This window comes from Eptatretus burgeri, chromosome 7, assembly GCF_056783735.1.
Source record: "Eptatretus burgeri isolate ZD-2024b chromosome 7, Ebu_testis_v1, whole genome shotgun sequence".
Classification (NCBI taxonomy): domain Eukaryota; kingdom Metazoa; phylum Chordata; class Myxini; order Myxiniformes; family Myxinidae; genus Eptatretus; species Eptatretus burgeri.
Genome location: NC_140967.1, coordinates 98,686,639 through 98,713,582, shown reverse-complemented (window position 1 = coordinate 98,713,582; position 26,944 = coordinate 98,686,639). Strand labels below are relative to the sequence as shown.

The window sequence follows — 26,944 nt, the reverse complement described above, 5'->3', positions numbered from 1 at the left end:
AAGGTGAGCTGGAGGTAAGGATGCTCGCTTGGACCTTCCCGCCTCGTGCGGCCCTTGACGATCCGGCTTGGCGGGACTCGAACCCGCAACACGATGCCGCTCCAAGCACCAGGTACCATGCTCTCCAACCGGCCACGCACCAATCAACCAAGACCAAGGAGAAGATCAGAGACGACGATGACCCAGGACCAGACGAACCAGCCAGCACCAAAACCTGTGACCCCCAAGACGACCAACCTCTCCAGCCTGGCGTTCCTTTTATCTTTCTTGTCCGGGGTGAGGAAAATCACCATCTGAGGCGGTCTCCACCCTCATTGGCCGGGGTGTGTGGGAAAGTCTGCCTATGTGCGTGATTGGACAAGGGGCACGCCCCTGCCTTTCTGGGCGGAGTCTCGATCTGAGGCGATGGAAATCTCCGCCCACGTACGTGGCTGGACACTCGTGTGTAATGGCGCGATGTGCGAAGTGAAGGAGTGATGGTTTCGGTTGGCTGGAGGCTCGATTTGTATTGCAAAAACTCTGACTAAAAAAAGTAATTCGCAGCACACACGTGTAATTCCAATTAGATACTGGTCGGGGGGCCCTAACTATAAACACATACTTATCGAAATAACTAAGCTTAGGGACTGCTGTCTCTGTGTGCACAAGGCTTCCAAATTCGTCACATTAACCTCCGCCATCCTCGAAGATGGATGGAGGTTACTGTTTTCACCCCTTTCTGTTTGTTTGTTTGTTTGTTTGTGAACAGTATTACGGAAAAACTCCTCGACGGATTTCGACGAAACTTGGTGGTGGGGGGGGGGTTAGGTATGGTCCAAGGATCATGCCATTAAATTTTAGACTTGGTCCCCCCCCCCCCAAAAAAAATTGTTGGAGAATTTTTTTTTTTTGCATTTCTACATGTTTTAAGTGATTTCCAACCCCCCCAAAAGAAATTGTTAACCCACCCCAAAAAATAGAGGAAATTTTTTTTTGCATTTCTACATGTTTTAAGTGATTTCCACCCCCCCCAAAAAAAATTGTTACCCTCCCCCAAAAAATTCTTAGGGAAAATTTTTTTTTTGCATTTCTACATATTTTAAGTGATTTCCAACCCCCCCCCCCCCAAAAAAAATTGAGAAAAAATTATTTTTTTGCATTTTTACATGTTTGAAGTGATTTCCAACCCCCCAAAAAAATTGTTACCCCCTCCCCAAAAAATTCTTAGGGAAAATTTTTTTTTTGCATTTCTACATGTTTTAAGTGATTTCCAACCCCCCCCCTCAAAAAAAAAAATTTGCAACTTTTTTTTCAACAAAATTTCGATTTTTTTTTTTGCATTTTTACATGTTTTAAGTGATTTCCAACCCTCCCCCCCGCCCCCCCAAAAATGTTGGAGAAAATAACTATAACTCTCAGCACTGTTGACATCATATTTAATGAATAAGATATTAGGTTCACTTGAGTGACCCAGCAGTATTGGCGGCGGAGGTTTTGCACTCTCCCAAGTGCTCCCCCTCTAGTTGTCTTTGTAAATATTTGTGTATATTCATTAAATGTATTCCTTTTGAAGAAACTATTCGTGTAATTGTTGTGGGTTCATGGATTAAACCCCCATTGTGTTGTCCTGGTGCAGTGTTCCTGTGTATACATTCCATTCTCCGTCATCCTCCTTTCGTCCGTTCCATTCCAAGTACTCCTCCGCCCATCCGCCATGCCCTTCGAGCACGTGTTAAAATCTCTGTCGATCAATGAGTCCACCCCCGAGTAATAAGAAAGCGCACGGCCATCTCGGGAGGTTGGTTGGTGTTAACCGCACTTCACCACAATTTGGGTCGGGGGAGGGGGGGAGTTACTTTGTGACAATATGTGACAAACTCAAAACCCTTAGACCAGAAACAGAAGATATGCAAAAAATTTCTTCCTCTTTCTTCTGGTCCATCATCAGCAGAAGAACATCATTATTTTAGTCATAGGACCTTGTGAGTTGATGAGAAATGTTGCTTCTGGGACGCCCATTCAAATGAATGGGGAAAAAGGGAAAAACTATCTGATCCAAGCCCCAAAAGCTCAAAATGGGAGACTCACTTCCTCCCCACCTATCCCCTTCCCTTCCATACAAGCGAATGAAAAATTGAGACTTATTGATTAAAGCACTTCTTCCCCCCAACATAATCAAAGTCCTTTTATATTTTCATGATACTCAAAGAGCGAACCAATGAATATTTGTTCATGTTCTACTTTAGAGAATAACTTAATTTTGTTATTACATTCATTTCCATCGAGTATATTCACAAAGAATAACTTGAAACTTGGTTCTTGATTTAAGTATCTTTGTTGAGCAGAGATAAAATGATAAAATTCTCTTCATGCTCTTGGCTGACCACCTCCCGAGCCACATAGTATTTTGTCGATTCCTTATATTTTTCATAGTCTTTCCAAATTCAACATTATTTATGATTTTATGAAAGTATGATATTTATTTTATGAAAGTTCTTCTCAAAATCATTTGAAGCAAGCTGTTTTATTTTTCCTGAAAATGAGTCAGCCTGGTTGAGAACCAAGCTCCCTCGCCCGAAGCAAAAATGTGACTCATTTCCTTTGAGAGACACACCCCCCCAAAAAAACATTGTTTCCTCATTTCCATTATGTCATCAACTTGTACTATTTATTGTCAAACGCGAACTTTGGCATGTTTCATTCGGAGAATGGAGTATTCAGAAAAGTACTCCGACCTTGCAGATCAATTGTTTTCACAAGATGAGAGGTGAGATCCTTAAACCAATTTATGATTTGTTGTTTTATACAGAATTAAATCACTATACGGCTAATAATTATTGTATTTTTTTTTTCTGACAGGTTGTCCCCAATTCCAACTTCGTTGATAACTGATATTGAAAATGAAGCCAACGAATATCATGAAGAATGGCAGAATATAAATGAAATCCTTATAGATCTTCAATCATTTTGAAGAGAATTAAATGACATCATGTCTCGGTTGTTGGAAGACCTTTCACACCCCCTGATGTTGGATAAGTCAAAAGAAAGGTGAGAAATTATCCCCCTGTCTGTTTGTGTCTCTCTCTCTCTCTCCTCTCTCTCTCCTCTCTCTCTCTCTCTCTCTCTCTCTCTCTCTCTCTCTCTCTCTCTCTCTCTCTCTCTCTCTCTCTCTCTCTCCTCTCTCTCTCCTCTCTCTCTCTCTCTCTCTCTCTCTCTCTCTCTCTCTCTCTCTCTCTCTCTCTCTTTGTCTGTCTCTCTCTCTGTCTGTGTCTGTGTCTGTCTCTTTTGGTGTTAATTTTTGTCTGTTTTGAACCACGGAGTGTTGAATTATTATTTTTTTTTTTTTTTCAGTTTCAACGCCTGTCTGGATGAATCTGGTACAAAACTCGATCTTCTGGAGGTAAATGTTTCATTTATTATTTTATTAATATCATTATATAATCATCTTTATGTACCCTAATGGTTCTTCCCTCTTTGTTTTGAACAGAATATGGTGTCTGAGTTTCAAAATTGCAAGATATCCAAAGCAGACTGCTGGAAAGAACGTTCATTTTCACAATTGAATATATACTCAAAGAAAAATGTTAAATGTTTTCAATGTTGTTTAATTACATATGCTTTCCTTACAATTATTTTATTCTTAATTACAAAAAAAGAATAAAGGAAGTGCAAAGGGGAGGGAGGGGGAGGGTTAGGGTTAGGGGGTAGGTGTGCTCCCCCAACGACCCACCCACCACTCCTCCTCATCCCACCCCCTCCCTTCCCCGTGTGTGTGTGTGTGGGGAAGGTGGGGGTGGGATGAGGGGGTGTGGTGGGTCAAAGGTGGGGGCGTACAAGGGGAAGGGGAGGGGTGGGGCTTTGTGGGTGTGGCTTGTGTGGGTGTGGCATGTGTGGGTGTGGCTTGGATTGGTGGGGCTTGTATTGGTGGGGCTTATGTGGGTGGGGCTTGTGTGGATGGAAACAAAGAAGGGGTGGAACAATTTTTTAATTAAATAAACATGTGTGGGGAGGAAACTAATAAACTAATCATGTGGGTGTGACTTGTGTGCGTGGAGTCAAAAAGGGATGGAGTCAATTTTTGATATTATTAATTATTTTTTTCAATTTATTATCTTTGTCTTTTGTCATTCCTGTGAATAAAATGAACCTAAAATCTCTTCCCCCTCTAAATCACATAATTTGTAAGTCCAAGGAACTGTACTGATTACATCAACAATTTTTAAAAGTTCATTTGTCCATTGCTTAGAATAATCTTTTCAAAATGAGATTTCCACCTCTATATTCTTACTATATCACCAACTTTGAACTTGGGCTTTATGTCATTAATCTCTCTTTTGGTTCACGAAAAAAATAAGTGACCACTATATTCGTTATTGTTTGTCTGTCTGTCTGTCTGTCCGTCTGTCTGTCCCGAGCATAGCTCCGTGGGTTTTGATCCGATCCTGACAATTTTGGTGGGAGGTTTATATCATGATCTAGTTGTGTTTTCCTGAAAATGCGCATGGTGTGCCCATTATGGGTGGAGCCACACCCAAAAAACATGTTTTTAGGCGGTAGCAGATTTCAATTTGCATCTTCTCCTCGGGGGTTTGTCGAATCTGACAGGGGTTTCAGTATTTGGTTAGCCCAATGGCACCTGCATAGCCCCACGGAGCTCGATTTTTCATTTTCGTCCCAAGGTCAAGGTCACAAGATCACGAACTTAGAAAATTTCGAATTTTGACATAAAAATCATACGACCGCTCAAACTTTGAGAGCTAGGATGACAATATTTTTTATGCATAATCTTGAGGACATTCCCCACCTAAAGTCCTGAAACCATTTTGCTCTATCTCGAACACCTTGCCCGTGGCGCCCCCTTCAAGTTTGTTTTTACACTGATTTCATCAAAGTATGGATAATCGGAGGAGTGCGAAATGCCATATAGCAAAAATGACGTTATATTGTTCCTGGAATGTTCCAGAGGAAGTTTTGCACCAAAGGTCATAATCCTTGACCTTTGACCTTTAAAGTTCACAAAGGTCAAATTTTCAAAGTTGTGGGAATCGAACCGGGTTTTCGACCTTCTTCGACGAACTAACTCCATTAAGCTATAGCATGTATCCTGTTTCCTTATTTTAATGTCCACAACATTGTTTTTGTGACCTTTAAAGGTTATGCAAAGGTCAAATTTTTAAAGTTGTTGAACGAAACTGGGTTTTCGACATTTTGCAGCTCATAACCTGTCACTCGTACCACATCATGTTGATCATTTTTATAACTTGGTCAAACATTATCACATTGTCTCATCCTTGACTTCTGAAACAATCTACATCGTCAAATACCGCTCGTGAACCATCATCGTCTTCAGACTTGTCATATTCTCATTTTGTGAATGTTTCTCATGGCTTCGTTTTCATTGAGGTATGAATCGTATAATTGTACTTATCTACAATGTGCTAAATTATAGATAACCATTGTTGAGAACCGAGTTGAGTGAACTTTTTATATAGTCTAAAGTGCGATTGCATCGCTCAATAACAACTGCTTTTCCTTTATTGAAGGTGCTGTATAATGTAATGCTGTTATTTTAAGGAAAATTCATAAATGTTTTGTTGTGGAACTCTGTACCCTCATCAGTCCACAATTTTTTAGGTTTTTTCTTGCTTTTATTTAATATCTCTTGAAAGGCTAACATAAGAGTATTACCTGTTTTGTTTTTCAAAGGGACAATCCATGTATATCTACTCCTCAAATCAATAACGGTGAAAGCAGACTTGTACCCCTTATCATTATTGAGTTCAATCAAGCCAGCGGACCAGATATAATCAACTTCCTTGGAATAAACCTTCCTTCTATGAAACTTTGTGATTATTGGTTTATGTAATTCATCAGCTAATTGCTCTTCAATCTTAATGACACCATTAGAGCCTATAAGTTTTTTCAATTTCCAAGCCCAAGTTTCAATTTAGCACTGATCATTTTCTTCACGATGAACCGATCAACTTTTTCTCTCAAGGTTGGATTTTGTATCAAAGATAAATTATACAACATTTCTCGATCTGCTACGTGTTTTTCTTCCAATGTTGTGCTATTTCCATAATCGATATCATGCCTCATGCACACTTCATCAACCTGATTGATAGGTTTGCTCCACGGTTTAGGATTGTCAGCCTCATCTAATCTTTTATTCTAGTTTGTTCCTGGGTCACAGAAAGAATACCCTGGTTGATGGAATTCCCCTGGTATTCCAGTTGTTGTAAAATTATTTCCTGATAAAAACTTTTGCGTATCTCTCCCTCGTTTGTGTTTGGTGATGAATTTACTCTTTTTAGAGCCACACACCGCACATGTACCTTTTTGTATAACCCTATTATTTTTACTTTTTACATACGAGATATTTTTACTCTTGGTTTTCTTTTTACATTTGAGACAATAACTCATTTATTTATGTGAAAAATTCCTACAGAGTGCGAAAACCTTTTTAGTTTCCAACATGCACATTTGAAACTTGATTTTCAAAACATAAAGAATCCTTAGAAATATCTTTTCTCTCTCCTCCATTAATTAAAGAAAAAAATGTAAAACTTTGATTAAAGTTAATTGCACCAACATCATCAATAATACAATCGTTTCCTTCTTTCTCTTCTTTATCTCCACTTTGTCGTTTAAATCTTCTCCCTGAAATTCCTGAAATTGATGTAAATACTGTTGACGTATATATTTTTACAAGACTTGTCAATTCTTTGTTTTCCTCCTCAATACGTTGAGATCGATTTATTTTCTGTAATATCTCCAATCATTTTATTAATCTCACTGGTTTCCATATTTTTATATTTATTCATTCTCTCTCTTTCCTCCTCTCTTCTCCATTCCCTCCTTCTTTCTCTTCTCCCTTCCTTCCTTCTCTCTCTTCTCCCTCTCTTCCTTCTCTTTTTTTTCTCCCTCTCCTCCTTCTCTCTTGCCTCAGTTTCTTCAACTCCTTCCTCATCCCCTTACTATCCCCGAACCACTTTCACCCCATATAATCTTCTTCTTTCGGCTGTTCCCATTAGGGGTCTCCACAGAGGCTCATCCGTTATGATCCTCATACTGATTTGGCACAGGTTTTATGCTGGATGCCCTTCCTGACGCAATCCTGGTCGCCTCTTATGACACAGGGATAAGGATTGGGTTTCGACATGATTCCGGGCTGCCCTACACCCTCTCATAGCGCGGCCCAGCGCAGAGCTCCCGTCCTCAAGCGATCCTCCAACCCAAGCCTCCGAGTAGCCGGATTACAGGCGCACGCCACTACGCCCGGTTTTCAACCCATAGAATATCATACACATTCATCGGGATTCTGTGATACTGTTGTATCCATAATTATTTTTCTCATAATAGGAAACCAATAAGATTTGTTGATGATTTCTGAAAGAGTTTTATATTTCATCACCTTTAGAAGTTCATTTTTATCCCCCGCCGTGTGGGGGAAGGGGGATATTGTTGTCACCCGGGTCGGCCGTCCGTTGTCCGTCCGGCTGGCTGGGCGTCAACATTTATAGCTGTGAGTGCGATAACTCATAAACTGTTCACCATATCGATTTGAAATTTGGGTCACATGTACCACCTGAAAAGGAAGAACCCTATTGATTTTGGGCGTGGCCGGATCCAAGATGGCCGACTGGGGTGGCCATCTTGAGAAAAAAATATTTTTTGTAATAAATGGAAAACCGCTTATCTGATTTCAATTATTTTTGGTTACTACGTTCCTCACCCCTGGGGAACTTTTTCGAGATGATGACCAAATGGTGTCTTGTTTCCAATTCGCCTCCCTCATTATCTGGAATATGTATTTCCTTTTTCATTCAATGGCGGGGGATTCCCCATCTCTGATGGTATATTTATTTAATATTTTAATCAAATCTCTATTTGTGGGTTTTTTTAAACATCAGTATAAGGCCAGTTTTTAATTGAAAATTGCCCGTGTCTATGTTCCAATTCATAAGGAATGTAAAATTGAACACCCTTTTCTTGTAGGTATCCTTCAATGCAAAAATTCTAATTTTCTTGAAGCCTTCTTGCTGTCATTTATGGATCAGAAACATGATAGATTAATATGATGACACGTATACCACCCCATTTTCCTGTTGTTAAATCAGTTTGTATTCCTCGGCTCTCTATAATTATCCAATATCCTTCCTTTGTCATATAAACTATTGCTTCACCATCATATAATTTACCATTCCTGAAATCGTGTATGTGTTTTTTGCTAATTGTGCTTCCACATATCTCCTGATTCTTACCAAGAGGGTAATATTCTTCTTTATGAGTGATTAAAATCATGTAGGTCTTCCAGGTTTAATGAAAAAGACCAATTATATCCTAAATCACACATATTATACCTCCATTTCTCGATTCTCATATTAACTGTACTTCCTTCTTTATAAAATTCAATACTAAGAAGAAAAGGTGTATGGTTTGTCGAACCAGGTGTTGTGGTTGTAATTTCTACTTGTTTAACAAAACGTGCTTTTTATTTAAGGATATTTTATTGTGATAAATCACTTAATCTCACCGAGTCATTCGCATCAGTCAGGCTTGGATAATTTATTAATTTTCAGCATTTTTCATATTTATATTTTTTGTTATACAGGGTGTCCCAAAATAAATGACATCATTTCGTAGTCTAATAACATAGCTAATTCTTGCTCAAATGATCTCAAATTTTAACAAAATGTGTAAAAACTAACTGAGTTGAATGTTTAATTCTTATCTCAATGAGAATCTACCAGGAAGATGGATTGGGAATGCCAGTGATAATGACAATGTACTGTTGAAATGGCCACCACGTTCACCTGACTTGACACCTTGAGATTTTTTTTCTATGGGGATATGTGAAAGGACTGGTCTATATCCCCCCCCCCCCACCGCTCTTCCTACAAGCCTAGAGGAACTCAAGCAGAGAATCACTGAGGCGCTGGAGAATGTTACGCAAGACATGCTACAGCATGTTTGGCAGGAGCTGGACCACCGACTTGACGTGTGTCGTGTCACAGGCGGTGCGCATATTCATCATTTGTGAAGTTTTGAGAAAACGGTTATAAAATCTACATCCCTCTGAATCTCTTGTTCGAATTTTGATAAATAAATCTTTTATTGTTCAACATGAAGCCTATTTACTTTCGTTTGACTGGGACATGTAGTTACTTAGATATTCAAGTTTCAAATGATGTCATTTTTTTAGGGACACCCTGTACTATATTTCTGTCATTCAGACTGTGCCTTTGTGTAATAATTTGATAAATCAATATCCAGCTCTTGGGATGCACCAAAGGCAGAACCATCTTTTCAAACATAAGTCATTTATATTAGATTTAAAATAACATCATAAAAATGTTTATTTTTGTTGAGTTGAAATAACACATTTAGACATAATTGACCACAACACTGGGAATTTAATTATTGGGCTTGAAATGTTTGATAAACACCATTCTGTAAATATACGCCATTAATCATTATAAATACAAACTCGATGAGAACCGTTTCCATGATTATCTTCTAAATTCATGATAATATTCTTTGTATATTTAGACAAGTTTAACTCATCTCTCATACATATAACCACATTATCAATTTTTAGTTTCTTACAATATTTGACAAGTTCTAAATTTGATGTTGTATTCTTTCCAAATTCTTTAATCCACTCATCAATGCTCATTTATTGATGAGAAATATATAATCCCATTACCCCTTTGAGTTAATTTTACACCTGCTTGTGCAATAGAAGAAAGCATATCTTCAACCAACAATCTCGCTTTATTAGGTAGGCTTTCAAGTTTTTCAGCAAAATCTACAATTACACCACTTCCACTAATTTGTTTCTCCAACTCTTTGTTATGTCTTTCCAACTCTTTTTGAGCCCAGATTTGACTGCTGCTGAAATACCACCCGTCAATGCTCCAGCCACACTTAAACCAGCAAATAAAGGAATTAGAAATGGAAGAAATCCTCCACTCGTCTCTCTTATTGAATATTTCTTCAACATTGGTTTTGACATTTTAATTTTAAGTGAGCCAGTATCATTCAAGATTTTCACCTTTTCTCTTGTGATGAGCAAAACATCAATTCTTACTGCTCCTTTTCTCTGAATTGTATTTATGTTAATCATGCAAGGCTGTTGATTTTGAATGCAAAATGATAGTTTATGAAGGTTTATTTGATTAACATATATCCTAATTGGCACTTTACTACTCATTTATTTATCAAAAAAAAAATTATGTGAGACTAATCATAACACCATTATCTGTAATAATCTGTAATTCTGTTTCTTCCAAAAGCAAACAATATGTATCAACTTCTCCACTCTCTCCTCTTTCAATGTATAGGGAAGTATCCACTCCATTGGACTTTATAGTTTCCTTTTGAGCACTCACGTCAATCGCATAGATTGTATACAGGCTTTTAAATCATGTCATATCCAAAATGGGTTCTTTATTTCCATTGCTTTCACACACCTTTTGGTAAGACTTGTATGCTTCAGCATAATCATTTTTCCCCAATTAAATTCCAATCTATCTCGTGGATAAAATTTTCCATCCAGAGAAACTTGAAGTTGTTTCACCTTAGCATTATCACTCAACGCATTATTCCTATCAGTAGCAGTATGACCATCTGATTTTTTAAAATGAGCCACAGGTATCGTGGCTTTCCTTCCAGAACACCTAAATTCCACGTGTAAGTGGTTTGGTTCAGTTTAACGTGTTGACATCTTTTTAGGTATGATACATTGAGTGGTTTCTTTGAGTTGTCTTCTCTTCAACATAACTTCTGTTTTAAGATGAGTATATTCACTAATATACCAACTAATTTCATCAATAACAAATTTATTCTGAACAGCAAAAGCATTAGCCACACCAAAAGCAATCTATTTTCATTATCACTCCTTTGCAGTTGAAATCTAATTTTATGTCCATACAGAACATTATCATCACCACAAAATCCAAATATACCTTTAAGAGGAACTGCCACAGTAAAACTATTACCTGCTTTTGCATCATCATTATACATTCCTTTTCTTTGACAAAATCCAGGGTCAGTGTTTGTTCCCGTTGCCATATCAAGAATAAAACCTTCGACCGCTCCCTTTCCCATTCTATCACTGAATGAATATCGTGTACATTTCATCATTTCATAATCAACATAATCAACCACTTCAACTTCTTGTGTTCCAATATACAAACGAACACTATCAAACATTTTTCAGAAGAATCCTTTTACGAGTGTAGCGTTTGTGTCATTCACAGCCTTAGTGAATGTAAATTTACACAACAAGAAACTTTCAGCTAGATTCAAATAAGTTTGTTGATTTTTTTTGTTCCTTTTGTATTCCAGTCTGTTCCAGTTATAGTATTTACCTTGAAGTAGTCTTCTTTTTTAGTGGAGTTTGAGATGACAATGGTGTCATCAAAATCAGAGATACTATCAATTGCTTCCATACTTGTATTTATTTAGGAAAAAAGATGTTGACACTTTTGAAACCCTGACCCAAGTATTTGAATTATTTTCTGTCGTTCATGGGGAGACAACTGAGTTTTGCATTTCTCAATTCATTTTATTGTTTGCAATTTATGGGATTCCTTTTGGGCATCTTTTATTCTCTTTATAGTACCCGCTACATTTCCCACAGCAGAAGCAGTTGAACCAATTAGGTCTTTATGTTGAAGAATAGTTGAACCTATACCCATTTGAGTATCAATTATCCCATGTCCTTTTTTTCTAAATTGATGTCCTACACCCCATTGTCTCTTAGGTTTATGGTATCCTCTACCAAGATACATACCTTCACCCTTGTAGTTTGGGGAAAGGAACATCCCATCCCCTGTAATTATTTTATATTTTCCCAAGTCGTGTTTCCTCACAATAACCATCGTATTTATTTATTGGAAAACTTCACGTAAGTGAACTCTGATGGATATAATTTCTTCATTTAACGAAATCATGCGATTATCTTGGTCGGTTATCCTAAAATTTACTCTGCATATGGTTTTTCCAGACACGGGAAGATAAACCAGATTTTTTTGGTTCCATATTGAACTTATAACGAATTGGGGTTGAGTATGCACTGAATGAAAATATTTTATTTGTTCTTATTCTATCATTATAAGCACCATCAACCAAATCACAGTGAATTAATACCGAATTTATGCCTGAGGATATTTGAATGACTATCACTCTAAAACGTCCCATTAGTTTCAATCTTTTTTGAGGAGAACCCCAATCATTCTCTAAATGAATTATCAATTGTGAAATTAACCTTGTAGTTAATTTTAAGTTTAATAGTTGATTTTGAAGTATGTTTTTGAATATCTATAACAATATTTTTTGGTTCATCACCCTGTTCTTTCAAAAGGCGAGCAATTTCAGAAGATATTTGAGAAATCTCATATGCTCTGGGTGAAACTGTTATCGTTTTGTATCCACTTCCTGGTTTATAACCAAACATAGTTTTTCTCTGTGATATTAAACAAGGTATTATGAGTTTCCATAGACAACAAAGACGCCTCATATTCTTTTGTTGCATATAGTTGTAGTGGGTATGGAAATGAAGATGTGTGGTCGCTTGTTGTGAAATTAAAACGAAGGATTGTGCTTCTCATCTTATGAAATATGGAATAAAATATCTTTGTATTGACATGTAAAATGTTTCTTCTTCATGTCTTCCTGTTGTTTTACAACTTTTGAAACCAACTCTTGATGTTCCTTAAATCTTCTTGTTCTTTCTTTCGCATCCATTTATTTATTGGAAAATATAATTTACTGAATTGTAAAGGTCAACAGGGAAATTTTCCTTTTTTTCATCATGAAAGTAGATGTGTTCAAATAAGTCCTTTTCTTTAAATATTTCATCAAATTCTTTATTAACATTAATACGAGTTGGAATTTCTTCTTCACTAATACTTGTATCTCTCCTTTTCATACATTTGCATTGAGTTTCTTCATCAACATCAACATCAAAACCGAATGATAAAATCTTAACTCCATTACTACTCAAATGTTTAATAATTTGTCTCATTCCTTCTGGATTCGTTTCTAATATCCCAAGACCACCAGATTTTAGTTTCTTTAACTCACTCTTTCAATGTGAATATTTTGTTGTACCAAGAGAAACCTCCTCAAATATTTGACCTTTATTCCTCAATCGCATGTTCCTCCACTGAAATATAGTAATAATCTTCACCTTCTACTTCTCCTGGTCGCATTGCTCTGGTTGTTGTAGATACAATACGAATCACATGGTGTTTTTTTTAAACTTACAATATTTTCATTTTTACAATTCAAGAACCTTGATTTATGAAAGTTTTTTTTTCCAGAAGCACATTTACCCACAACATTAATAATAATGGTTGCCATTTATGTATGTGATTGTTTATAAAATAAAAAATATATCCCTTAATATCTCATCTTGTTTCACAACACTATTTTTTTTTCAGTCATTTGCTTCATATAATCCCCAAATTCCTTTTTACTACATAATGTGGAACAATTGTCTCTCCAAAAATTGTTTATGTCTATTGAATTTAACTTGAATAAAACAAAAGTATTCGCATTGTTTCTTTTTGAGCGATGAGGGAGTTGAAAGTATGATTGACTAAGATAAATACAATTACAAGAAGAATGTCTCCCTCTTGTGTAGTAGCTGTCCATTACCGTTTGGTTTATCTCATTAACACAATCATCAAAGATAACGAGGTTCTTTTTTGATTTATCCAAATCTTGGGGTGAAGGTATATCATCCGTATTATCACTCAGAATACAAGTTATAAGTTTTGATTTCTTTTTACATTTCTGTGTATCACAAAATAGTTGTATTATATCTTCAATGTTATTATCATTTTGTTTGTTTTGAAGTTTAAATAAACCGGTTATATCTTATTTTTGAAGACCCGCATTAAAACCTTGTGAGAGTAGTTGATACTCAGGTTGAAAACTTGACTTTGTGAAAATTATTAAATTGTCAAAATCTAAAAAGTTGGGAGTATGGAGCATCTTTAAAAGCAGGAAGGTTTTTCCATATCTGCTTGAACCAACTATGAGACATCTTCATGAATTTGGAAGATTTTTATGGTTGTCAAATGTTATCTTATTTTCCCAAATGGCTAAAAAATCATTTATATATTTGGAAAACAGGTTATTTAATTTTTTATTGGCTTTTTTTGAAACTCAATGTTTTATCCTAAGTTCAGGTTTAATTTCAAGATAATCCATTATTTTATTTATACAATATCTTGTGTTGACATTTCCCTGAAAGTGGCAATCGTTAATAATATAAATCTGTTTGGTTTGTTTGTTCGGTCTCTTCTCTTGTAAGAAAAGGTGTATTATCATCCTCGTACTTAACATTAATTTTTGATGTAATTTTGAAACGGTTATCTTCTTTTTTACATTTTTTAAATTTTATTTTATTTTATTCGAAGATAATCACAGAATATACATTGTTTATGGGCTTCTGACTGTGTTTAATCCCACTCTATCACATGCAGGACAATTCTCAAATTTGTCATATGGAGAATCAGGGAATTCAAGAGGCTCAAGATCTCGTATACTATTCATATTTATAAAGTAAAACTTTACTTCAAACAAAATTCATCTTCGGTATCATCTTCAGAACTTTCATTGGTGCTTTCACAATCATCTATAAAACTACTCTCACAACTATCGTTTGAACACAAACTCTCGGCATCATAACTGTCTTCTGTTCCAACAGAGATACCATCATCACTCTCATAATCTTCAAAATCTTCAGTTGAATAATGACTTGTTTAAATAGAATTATGTTGTCGATGGCACACCATCGCATATTCCCGCGCGCACTGCTTTGTCCCATTAACGCGAGGTGAAATTTTATTTAAAAATCGACCCCATGACCCCAACCCCTCTGGCCCGGCCCCGAGGGGTCATATCAAAAATCTGAAAGTGTTGTGCACTTCCCCATACATGTATCTACTATGTCCCAAAGTTTCAAGTTCCTATTTCAAACGGTGTAGGAGGAGTTGCAGGGTAAGACAGACAGACAGACAGACGGATGGACAGTGGAGACAATCACAATATTCCCGCTTTTCTTCGAAAGCACGGGAATAATTTGTAGAAAAAACATTACCATCTATATCTTTCTACTTTTTTTCACTCACAGATTCAACTACTACATTGTTTTATATTAAAGGTAATTTTAAAATGGTCCTCAACTACTCCTGAATGAAATGTCACTTCACCTGATATATTAACGTCCTTTATTTCATCAAGATTTACATCTTTAGGGTTGTTGGAAAAAAAAATACAAATTTCTCCTTGCATATTGCAGATGGTCTTATCTTTACTTTCGAAAGCTTCATCCATAAGGTTTTTCGTTTTTGATACTTTTCTTGTTACATTGCTTTTTCTAGTTTTGAATATATTGCCAGAAGAAGAGGTGAAACTTTTGTTAGAGCTACTTTGATGTTCTTCCAGATATACTAAAAGCCCTTCCACTGAAGGAAATTGAAGAACTCATATTATTCACCATAATTGTTTTTATCCAATAGTTGTTATATTTATCTTTGTTCAATTTTACATCCTTGACATATTTCTCAGTATCTTTTACAAATGAGGAGATTGATTGAAACTTGTCTTTTGTGTTTTGATACATTGTATTTATTAAGTGAAAAAAGTTGGAGGTTAAAATGGTTTGAAGCACAGATTAACCTATAAATTCAACGGAATTTTCATCAAGAAAATTTTATTTGAAGCAAAGTTTTGTTATATAAATATGGTGAATACAACATACTGCGATGTTTGTAATCATGAATATAAATGTTATAAAAAACACCTTCAAAGCAACAAACACGCATTCAATCTTTTCAGACAAATATCTCCACTTGACCAAGAAACAAAACATTGTGATAGATGTGATAATGATATTCTTTAAAAAAAATGTTTTTGTAATAAACACCTTCAATTACACAAACACAAGAAGAATGAAGAAAGGTAAGGTGCCACTAAATTCTCCATTGAAAACACTGGTGGGGCATTTAAAGGACATATAAAAATAAGATTGTTTTGATTTGAAGATCCTGGACCATCTTCAATCATTGAAGCTGTTGATATGGTTAAACAAATATTGAAACTAATTAAAAACACATTAAGTGAAATGAAAACTTTTAAGTTTTATATGGGAGTAAAATTGAATATGGTAAGAGAAGGTGATGAAACGACTCCCTATATAAGGACAAACACTCACTTTATCACATCATTTCAAGATTTTGTAAGATGTGATGTTTACGATGAACTCCAGAGACAAGAACAAGATGTTGATCACACTCTAGTAGGTAGTGGATTTGCTATTACAAAAATTATCTTTTTAGATATACATATCTTAAAATCATATCCTCTTAAAGCTTCTTCTTTTATTGATTTACTAAAAGAGATAAAACTTAAGAAAGCGGTTGTCAATATTCAAAACAAAGATAATAAATGTTTTCTATGGTCTGTTCTTGCTCACTTACATCCTCCATAATGGAAACCTGAGAAGGTTGAACATTATAAGAAATATCAGAATAGGCTAAATGTTAAAGATTTAAAGTTTCCAATGTCATTGAGAGATATTCCTAAATTTGAGAAAATGAATAATATAATATATCTGTTAATGTATATGGATTAAAGGATACAAACAAAGTTCAAATATTAAAAATTTCAAACAACTATAAATATGATGAAACACACATTGACCTTCTGTGTTATAGTTTGGGGAAAATTCACATTATGCTTGCATCAAAAATTTATCAAGACTAATCACCTCACAAGTATTCAATGGAACAAATAAAACATATCCCTGTAAGAGATTCCTCAACTTCTTTTATACGAAAAAGACGATTAAATTAACATTCAAAATATTGTAGTCATCAAAAATCAACCGTAATTAATATACCAAAAGTAGGAAAGAAGATATCATTCAAAGATTACAACAAATCTTACAAACATCCATTTGTGATATATGCTGATTTTGAAAGTATCCTTGAAAAGAAAGATACTGTTTCTCCAAATCCAAATAAATCATACACAAATAAACATCAAAAACATACTCCTTTTGGTTGCTGTTATTATATCAAATCATCTGTTGGTGATGAATACAAGAAGTTAGAACTTTGTAGAGGAGAAGATTCCTCAGAGGAGTTTGTAAGACGATTAGAAAAAGACTGTTTTAGACGAAGAGAAATAATGGTTAAAACCGACAAACCAATGTCATTAACAAAGGGAGAGAAAAAGGAATTTAGGAAGAACAGTATCTGTCATATTTGTGAGGAGCAAATTGAGGGAGAGGTCAAAGTTAGGGATCATTGTCATCTTTCTGGTAAATATAGAGGTCCAGCTCATTCCTGTTGTAATCTTAATTACAGGCCCCCAAACTTTATTCCTGTCTTTCTTCACAAAAACGCTCACAATGACACACATCTATTTATAAATTAAATTTCAAAGACATCTGGAGATATTTCTGCCATTCCTAACACAGATCAAAAATATGACCATTTGTGAATATGACCATGACCATGAATGTCAAATCAATATGACCATGAATGTCATGTGCTACAAACAATGGATTTCATATATGAGTTACAGACGTGCAAGCATCGACTCACAATGTACCATACACCATCTAACAGATATGAGTAAAGAGTTTGTGGACAGGACACAGGGCGACGCATCAATATGTGCTCTGTCCATGTGAAGGACGTTAAGCTGGAGAACTTGTCTGCTTGTACTGGGTGAGTTGGCGGATATGAAAGATGCCACAGGGTTTCGATGAAGAGTGGGCGAGTTATCGCCAGAACCCTGGTACAAATTCCAAATTCCTGCCCGATTGATTGTTGAAGTGGGAAGCCAATGGCAAATCACCCAGCAGAACCCTTGCCCAGAGACTACTTTGGCACCACCACTGCTCTGCTCTGTAAAAAGATTGATCAGGATTATGTACATTGAGGAGGATGATGATTTTTTTTATCCAAATGTTGTTAAGAAAATATTTTCTTCACTTGAAAAATCAAATTGTATAAGAACATTGTTTTCACACAAATTACAAGGATGTTAGTGGATGATGCATCTGGGATCTCAACTTCATGAGCCATGTTCTTAGATGAGAACGCCATGGACAGGTCAAGTAACTCTTTCTTTAGTTTGCTTTGATGGAGATGCTGTTTTCTTTTCTTCTTTTTTCGTGCCATTGACAAATTGGTACAGTCATTGCTTAAATGGCTTTGAAATTGCTTGGAAGCTCGAAACGTGCGAGCGTTGCCTTTGGCAATCCTCGGCTCGATATCTTCTTTCTCTGTGTAGGGCGTCCTCGATCCCTGTGGAGTGCAGTTTATCAAAGGCATTGTGGGCTTGCCAATGTAAGAATATCCTTGGCAAAAGAGGTGGATGGATGTTTCATTGTGCAACTTTATTATTGAAGCAGACATGACTATACTCTGCTGTCAAGAATTCCAGAATCATTCATCAGCACACGAAAAATAAATTCTTTTTAAATAGTCTTTTGCTCTTGCTGCATACCATACCTTTTATTTTTTCCTTCAACTCAAAGTAATAAAAGTTATCATTAAGTTTCACTGCCACCACGTTCCCCAGCCTGGCTGTGTCAGTGTTATGGAGGAGGACATCAAGAAATCGTGCCGACCGAGGTCACAGAAGTTGGCACGCAAGGTGACTACTCGCATCGCACTTGGGGTTTGTTTGTGAAATAACTGTAAAGGATACCGATGCCACTAGAATGCGATCACTCGAACTGATACATTATCAATTTTGGTATGGGATCTGGGGGATGGTAGTTTAAGAAGAAAGTGTCGAGCATGTCCAAAATAAAACTACCAAAAACTGCAGGTTCATTTTGTTGACCACAACGGTGCATTCAGAAGGAATCAAATTTTCCATTCTCTACTGAGATATTCCCATAATGAAAAATAAGCATCGAAACCTGGTGTTGGCTTCGCAGTTGGGGTGGCTATCTTGGGATCTTAGGGTCCTGAATTTGAGCTCCTGTCTTCCAATGAATTAACACCAGGTGTGGTTGACTCAACCTGTCATCCTTCTGAGATTGGCAAAATGAGTACCAGTAATAGAGGCATTGCATCAGTGGCATAGCTGCACCCTCAGCCAGTGATGCTACCCACAGCCTTGTGCTGCATACAAAGGAGGAGAAGGATAGGCATCCACTGTTGTCAACCTGCCAGCTTTGAATGTTTCTTGGCAAAGGCCAATCATATTGTAAAATGAATACCACCTGCTTTTTTACACTGATCATAGCAAGGCTTCTAACCCCCCCCCCTTTTTCCCCTTGCCTGGCAGTCAGTATACGGGATCCAAGAAGATTCAGATAGTGAAGACTGCATCTCCAATCTCTCTCCACCTCATGATGATGTCCAATCGCCAACAGTGGGTGAGATGCGGCGAAAGGTAAGCTCAGCTTTGTACCTGTGTTTATGGCCATCACTGCAGTTGAAAGCTTACGCACACTTCCGGTGGCTAAACAGCATCCAGCACTTCAGCTAAAGTCTCTTGTTGGCAAATTGTCCATAATCGACATATAGAAATCAAAATAACTACAACAACCAAATATGTATGCTGAGCAGCTATTGAAAATGTACAAAGGGGAATACCTATTTATTGCATACACAGATGTTTCCTTCTCCTTGTGCCCCATACATACCTTTCTTCTCTTTTACTCACCTTCTCTCCAAACATCTTTTATCACATCTCTCTCCATTCCCCAAAACTCTTTCCTTTTCCTCTCTCCGCACAAACAGTGGAACTAAACAATGGTGAAAATGATTTTTTTTGTCCCCCTCTCCTTTACAGAGGTTGGAGCCTCGTGGAAGGGTGGAGCACATACACAGCTTACCTTGCACAGGATATATAATGGAAAAACGAACATGCTCACAGTAATGACCGACTGATTGGGTGGGCATGAAACGCATATTGGCGAGATTAGCGAAGGATGAGAAAGCTTGAGTGGTGGGCATCGACAAACTGATGATGAGCTACATAAACAGGCACAGCATCTGGTAACTGAATGGGCTTCCATCTCAGACGGTGCTGAAGATCTTGTGCTGTCCAAAGATGTGAGATTTTAAAATTTCTGGTTTTCATCAATGATCTCTCTGACTCTGAAAAATCCTCTTTATCTCTTTGCTGATGACTCCACCCCCCGCTGTACCACCTGTCATCCCTCAAACCGGGAAGCAGCAGCTTCTGCAGATCTGGGTAAAATCACAAGTTGGTCCAACACGTGGAATATGTCTTTCAATCCAGATAAATCTCACACTCTCACCAGGTCTCTCCGAAAGGACCGTTTCGAAACCCCCCCATCTACTTTCTCAACAATCCTCTTGAAGAAGTCCTTTCGTTCAAGCCTCTGGGTCTCACTATCTGCCATGATCTCTCATGGGAAAGCCACATTTCCAACCTGGCCTCCAAAGGCAGTCGCCGACTGGGCATCCTCTGTTGTGCAAAGTCCTTCCTTGGCACACTTCAGTTCCTGACCACAAACAAGGCTTTCATCCACAGCCTGATGGAGTACTGCTCTCCCCTCTGGCCAGGTGTTCCCACCTTTCACCTCTCTCGGCTTCATGCTGTGGAAACCAAGCCTTTTGGGATCATTGGTATCTCCCGCGATGACGCTGTCTTTGGGTTTCTCACTCTCACCGCAGGCAGGTCGGTGGTCTTTCTGTCTTCTACGTTTCTTCTCCGGCCTCGCCCCTCCCCCCCCGGTCGGTATGTCTGAGGTATGTCCCCCCCCGCCCCCCATATTTTCGCAGAGCGCTCAAGGTCTGCCAGCAAACCCCTTCTGATAAAACTACCAAAATCACGGATCACCGCTCACCTTCACTCTTTCATTCGTCTTTTTTTCCCCACCTTTGGAGCAAACTCCCATACTCTTCAATCCCATTCTTCCCTCCAGGTCTTCAAAACAGCTGTTCACCACCACCTCTTATCTTCCCCCATCCAAAACCACGATCTTTTCTACCCCCGTTAATCCACCCCAAGCCCGCCTCCTTCAAATTCCCTGCTTTCCTTTCTGAAAGACCCTGTGGTGTCCATCTTGTTTACCCTGTGTACCCCGCCCCCATCCCTCTCCCTTCCACAGATCTCCTAATGTCTCTGTTCCCCACTGTTTTTTTCCATCCGTCTTCTGCTCCCCTTGTTGTATGTTCTGTGTGTTACGTCTCGTATGAGCCTCGACATTGTATCCAGGCTAAACACCTGGATATTAAACTTGGCACGCTACTGGAGTCAGCAACATAACACCATCTCGCTCGGGGCTGACAGGATAGCTCGGAACTTCGGAAGTAGTGTACTTGTCTTTCACTTGTCTCACACGGGTTCGATCCTTGACTGATGAGATCTATACAAATTTGATTTGTTTTGGATTTGTAGAAGACAAATGATTTGTAAATAAGATTAATGAATTGTACATTCCTTTCTCTCAGGATCATTTGATAAATCTCTTGTTGTGATGCATTATGTAATTGATGACTTTGGATTCAGAGTTGGTGAAATGCATGAGAGTGCAAGCAGAGTGATGGTGGTGCTTTGGATGCTCTTTTCAAGTTAAACATTTTTTTTTTTCTAGATCTTGCACAAACTAACTCATTTACTTACATCTCAGAAAGACTGATTAGTTTTGTCTCTCATACCATTTTAGATCAAATTTCTGCAAAAGCAGTTGGACAGGCATTGCCTCAAGGTCTCAAAAGTTGCAGAAAGGTGAGCGTCTCAAATCGTGTCGTCATCATAGTTCATATGCAGCACGTGACTACGGGTTTGCATCAGTTATTGCAGGGACATGGTGGTGCCACCAATGCAGTGCCCCTGTATGTTGGAGCAGGAATTTGTTTCGGGAGCCAGCGATAGCTTGCCTTATCTTCGCGTAGGATCTTTAAGTCCCCCCAACTAATGAAGGCAGACTGACCCAGTTTTATGTCCATCCGAGGGATGGTGCACGCATTTATGCTTCGCCGTGCGTGACAAACACTTGGACCACAGGTCGTAGCTGAGTCGAGATTTATACCTGGGCTAGACAGCGAATAGGTGAGTGCGTGTACCTCGAGGCCACCCTACCTGCTTTCCGAAATCGCTATAAGTAGGCCGACTCAGTTTTATTACTCTGTAAGGAGAACTACCATGTCTGCCATGTCACTATTAGAATGTCTGCAAAATCCCTGTTGGCTTGTTAATGACTTTGAGGAAGGAGACAATCTGTCTGTCCCTGACCTGATCTGTTATTTTTGTGTTACCAGTCCACTACTTTTTTGCCGTAGCAAGAGAGCTAAACATCATGCTTAACTCTTAATGTCCTGAAGGCAACTTGTGATGGGCAATGAGATGTCAGGGGTTGTACACAAAGTATGTGGCTTCTTTTGGCAGTTTTTTTATACCTTCACTCTCCACCCCCTTCCCCAACACCCCACCCCTAAGACGCCCACCCGAAAGAATACGTGATTACCCCACACATTCGAAGCAAAAAGTAGGGTAAAACAATTGGTTCCTGTCTGTCCATCCATCTTATCAGTTTATGATTACAACTTATTAAAATTGAATGTTATATTTTGAACACTATTCAGAACATGAATAGGAAGACACATTTGCCGTTTAGCAGTACTTTGTCTCTGAATTTGTCCAGATCGCACATGTGCAGAGAGGAGTGAGATAATATTTTTACTTTCTCTACCTGCCTGGCAGTCAAACAAATTTGAAAATCATTCCAAACATGAAACTTATTATTTTTAAGGATGTTTTCAAGGACACAAACAACAGGCACAAAGAACTAATGCAGCGTGTTCGAGAGGGTGGTGCAATAGACACTGGGTAAAACGGCGGTAAATCCTGGAATTAATTTATTTATATTCCCTTAAACCCCTTTAAACCTTCATTAGCCCCCGTTAGACTTGGTCCGAAACGGGGGCTCATGGATTTGGTCTCGATTTTCGTGTCCGTGCGTCCGCAACCATATCTCAGACAAGTGTGGACCGATTTTATTCATACTTGGCAAAGAGACAACACATGATGGCTTACATCGACACGTCATTTTTTTTTCTGACATCAGATCCAAGATGGCCGACTGGCAGCCATTTCAGTTGAAAAAAACCCCAATGTTGAACACGTCCTCAACCATTTCTCGGACATGCATTTACCGATGTTGTTCAAACTTGACGCAGATAAAGAATGAAGGCTTACATCAAAGACGGCCGACTGGTAGACTGGTGGCCATTTTAGTTGTACATAAATATGGTTGGCTATGTTGGCTATGACATTTTCGTTGGCTATGACATTTTATGTTTTTTACTTGTTTAAATTTAATTATACATTTGAACATGAGAACACAAATCGCCTTCATAATACTGTCAGTCTCCGCAATTCATGGTGGATACATTCCTGAAAAATTCCGCGAATGTCAGTGTCCATGAATGTCAGGGCATTGTTTGAAAAAAAAACTTTTTTTTAACATGGTCTGGACTCGTGAAAGAGTGATTACACAGAACAAATCAGGACACAACATAAAGGGAACAGCAGGAGAAAAGGGAAACAACAATAGCAGGGTGGAAGGAGAATGTCGATGGAGACAGACAAATGAGGGATGCATGTAATGATGAGGGGATAGGAGAGAACACAAAGGGTGGACAATATGGATACATGAATAAAATTTTGTTTGACCAGTTTGTGATTTTGTCAAGGTCTGAGTCGATGGAAGACGCTGCTGCCTGTCTGTCAGAAGGATGAGGAATCTCATGGCAGAGAGTGGAGTCATCAGCAAAGAGATAAAAGAGGATTTTACAGTCAGTGAGATCATTGATGAAGATTAGGAATAATATGTGGTCTCTTCCACTTTGGAGTGCTCTAGCCTCAGCAGAGAGGGGGAGATGAATGGGTTCCATTGAGAGCCACACGTCGTCTTTGAGAGGGGAGCAGGTCAGTAATCCAAGAGTGGAGTTGGCCTTGGATTCCATAGGCAGACAGTTTGGAAAGCAAAGAAGGATGCCAGACTATATCAAAAGCTCGAGATATATCCAGAGACGGCCCTGATCTCATGTCTGATATTGAGGGTCTCCACCATTGTTGGGTGAGGAGAAGCAGCATATTCACGGTACTGACCAGGTCTGAATCCAAGTCGATGATCTGAGATGAGGCTGTTAGAGCAAAGGAATGATTTTATGTCAACCGTGATGATGGATTCCATGATCTTGCTGATGATTGGAAGCAGAGTAAGTTAAATGGGCTGTAGTTCAGGAGATCTGTTTTTGCACCTTTTTTAATGTAATGCTGTGATGTTGGCTGATTTTTAATTTCCCAGGTGGATACAGGAGACCAGTGCTGAAGTGTTAAAATAAATAAATAAATAACCGGGGGGGGTCTGCAAATAGCGAATAGCAGGGTCTGACTGTACTGTACTGTACTGTCAAGAACCTCCAGTTTTGCAGTACTTGGGCGTGTTCTATAAGGTGGTGTATTTAATAGTAGCCGTGAAGCGTAGCCCCTGGGAAGTGGGCGTGGCATGTGAGAGGGGTGCAGTGTCAGGGTGAAGAAGAGACTGCTGACATGGCTGTGTATGATGCCGATTGATGCTGCGTTCTGTGGTCTCGATCTCCTAAACTGTGACCCAACATCGTCTTATTACAGTGTATGAGACTGCTTCAGCAGTGCTAAACATTCGGATTTTTCAAAAAAACGATCATTAAAATCATTAATTTTATTAAAATTGAAGTATATACTTGAACACTGTGTGGGGTATCGTGTACCATTCGCTCTCTAGTTTAATCTGTGATTGAGAGCAATGTCGCTTTTTTAAATTTCGATCAAATTTCCATTCTACATGTTTGTTTGTTTTTAATTTATGGCATCCGATAGCTCTGTCAATGAGATAGTGTTGCCCTTCCGCTCGCTCTAATTTTTATAAACGAGTTCAACTTCATGCTTACTCCTTTTCGGAAATGCCCTCGCGTTGCTTTGAATTAATGATTTCAACAGCACCTCCACCATTGTTAGATGAATTCAATCGAAAGCAAGGTCGTTCAAAATTGACATGATCTGTCATGGTGAATGGCAATCCAAGATGGCCTCATGACGATAGGGATGCTGTCACGTGACTGGCTTTAACATTCTTTTCCCCCACCCCCTTCCGTGACATTCTGGGAAACACCATTCTCCACCTCCCAAAGCGTCACGTATTTTGGGTACAGCCCCATATCAATGAAGAAAGAGCACAGCCAAAAATTCCACGAGGCAAATTTAAAACGTACAGCGTATCTGTTCTGCAAAAATTCCCCCATGCAGTGAAAAAAACCCAAAAAAAAAAACGTGCTTTTGAACATCAGGTTCTGTCTTGTCAAGGAAGACAAAGTGCAGATGACAATGTGAGTCATGCTCAGTTGCTGGGTGGCAATTAACAATTAATCTGCACTGCCATGTTGTCTATAACAGCCAAATAACCTACACAGAGCAGTACACAGAGTTTGATGCACTCGTCATGGCTACTGGAGTAACGTGTCCATGGATCTCCGACGACACAACCTTCTGGAACATGGATACAAGGTAGAACTCTCTCAATACAGAAAGGCCATCACACACAATAGTTGAAACAAACATCGTCTGCATGTTTTTGTTGTTTGTTTCGGTCTTGGCTTTATATGTCAGTGATTCTTTATACAAAATGTGTGGCAGGATTGAGTTCGGATGGGCAGACGGTGAGTTTAGTTGACGGAATAGTGAGGCTCAATGATTGATTAAAAATAGACACAAACAAGGATGACATCATATAATTAATGAGGTGGATGGGGGTGAAAGGTTCTGAAATGCTGATTCTTCTTCTTAATTATTTACGTCCACACCACATATTCATTCATGTGTCCGAATGTGATTTTCAGTAAAGAGCCAAGCCAGTCAGCTGTGCGTCGCTGGGGTCTGTCTCTGGATGAAGTTCTGAAAGACCCACTTGGCCGTGCTCACTTCCTAAAGTTCCTCGAGTCAGAATTCAGCTCTGAAAACTTGCAGTAAGTGGCAGATACTGTTGTGCACAAAATCCTAACCTCATTAACAATGTTTTTGTTTCTTCCTCTTCTTTCTTTTTTAAATCAGGATCTAAGGCTCGTTGTGGAGCTGCCGCACACAGACTTATGTCACATACAGATGAATACACGAGACACAACACAGACTCGGTCCTGTGAGATGAGAAAAAAACGTCGTTAGCCATGGATTCAGTGGCTGCCACCACAGCTGGATCCATGGCTAACGACAGATACTAGCCATGCCACAAAAATGGGGCCACCTTCTTTTTTACCGCACTCTGTGGGGCATTTCCTAAGGAGGAATTTCCTCCACCCCATGAATTCCAATCTAGGGTTGTTTATCCGTTCTCTGTGCGTTTGAATGCCGAGTGTAAAGCAAGGAAACAGCACGTACAATTTTTAACATCTGGTATGACTCAGCCGGGGTTTAAACTCATGATCTCCCACACTTTAACGGATACTCTCACCATTACCAAAATAAAAGATGCCACCAATCATTCTGGCAATTTTAGAATAATATATCTGTCGGTTTTGACATCTTTACCGAGAGATGCAAGATTAAGGTGTTCATGTGCTGCGAGATGCATTTCTTGCACCTCTTTTGTGGCAACACAATTGAAACAAGTAGGAGGTATATTCAATTTGCACCACCCCCATGCCAAATAAATAAATAAATAACAAATCCTCCAGTGCGCAACATTGCCGGGGCGCCTTTATGCCGCCTTGCAGCACATGGAGATGGAATTTGGAGGGCGTGGTGTACAATAATTGATTAGTTAATTGCATAATTAAAATAAACAAATAATCGTAAAATAATTACTTTCTTAATCAATCGGTGAATAGCATCCCTAAACTACCCCTGTTTCATTCAAATCTAACTTTTTTTAAATGAATTAATTGAAGAGTTAAATAATTGATTC

At 38.3% G+C, this 26,944-nt stretch overlaps 1 protein-coding gene across 5 annotated transcripts in view; it reads left to right on the top strand.

Moving 5' to 3' along the window:
- Positions 1–26,944, top strand: part of LOC147023888 (regulator of G protein signaling 7-like) — a 318,575-nt gene that overhangs the window by 263,878 nt on the left and 27,753 nt on the right. For 4 of the 5 annotated variants that reach the window (XM_085889789.1, XM_085889790.1, XM_085889791.1 and 1 more), the window contains 5 exons: positions 18,595–18,669; positions 19,312–19,419; positions 21,668–21,729; positions 25,441–25,551; positions 25,884–26,009. In XM_085889789.1, the coding sequence (XP_085745915.1) occupies positions 18,595–18,669; positions 19,312–19,419; positions 21,668–21,729; positions 25,441–25,551; positions 25,884–26,009 (482 nt within the window). The remainder of the gene's footprint in view (positions 1–18,594; positions 18,670–19,311; positions 19,420–21,667; positions 21,730–25,440; positions 25,552–25,883; positions 26,010–26,944) is intronic. The other variant, XM_085889793.1, reaches the window with a different exon arrangement.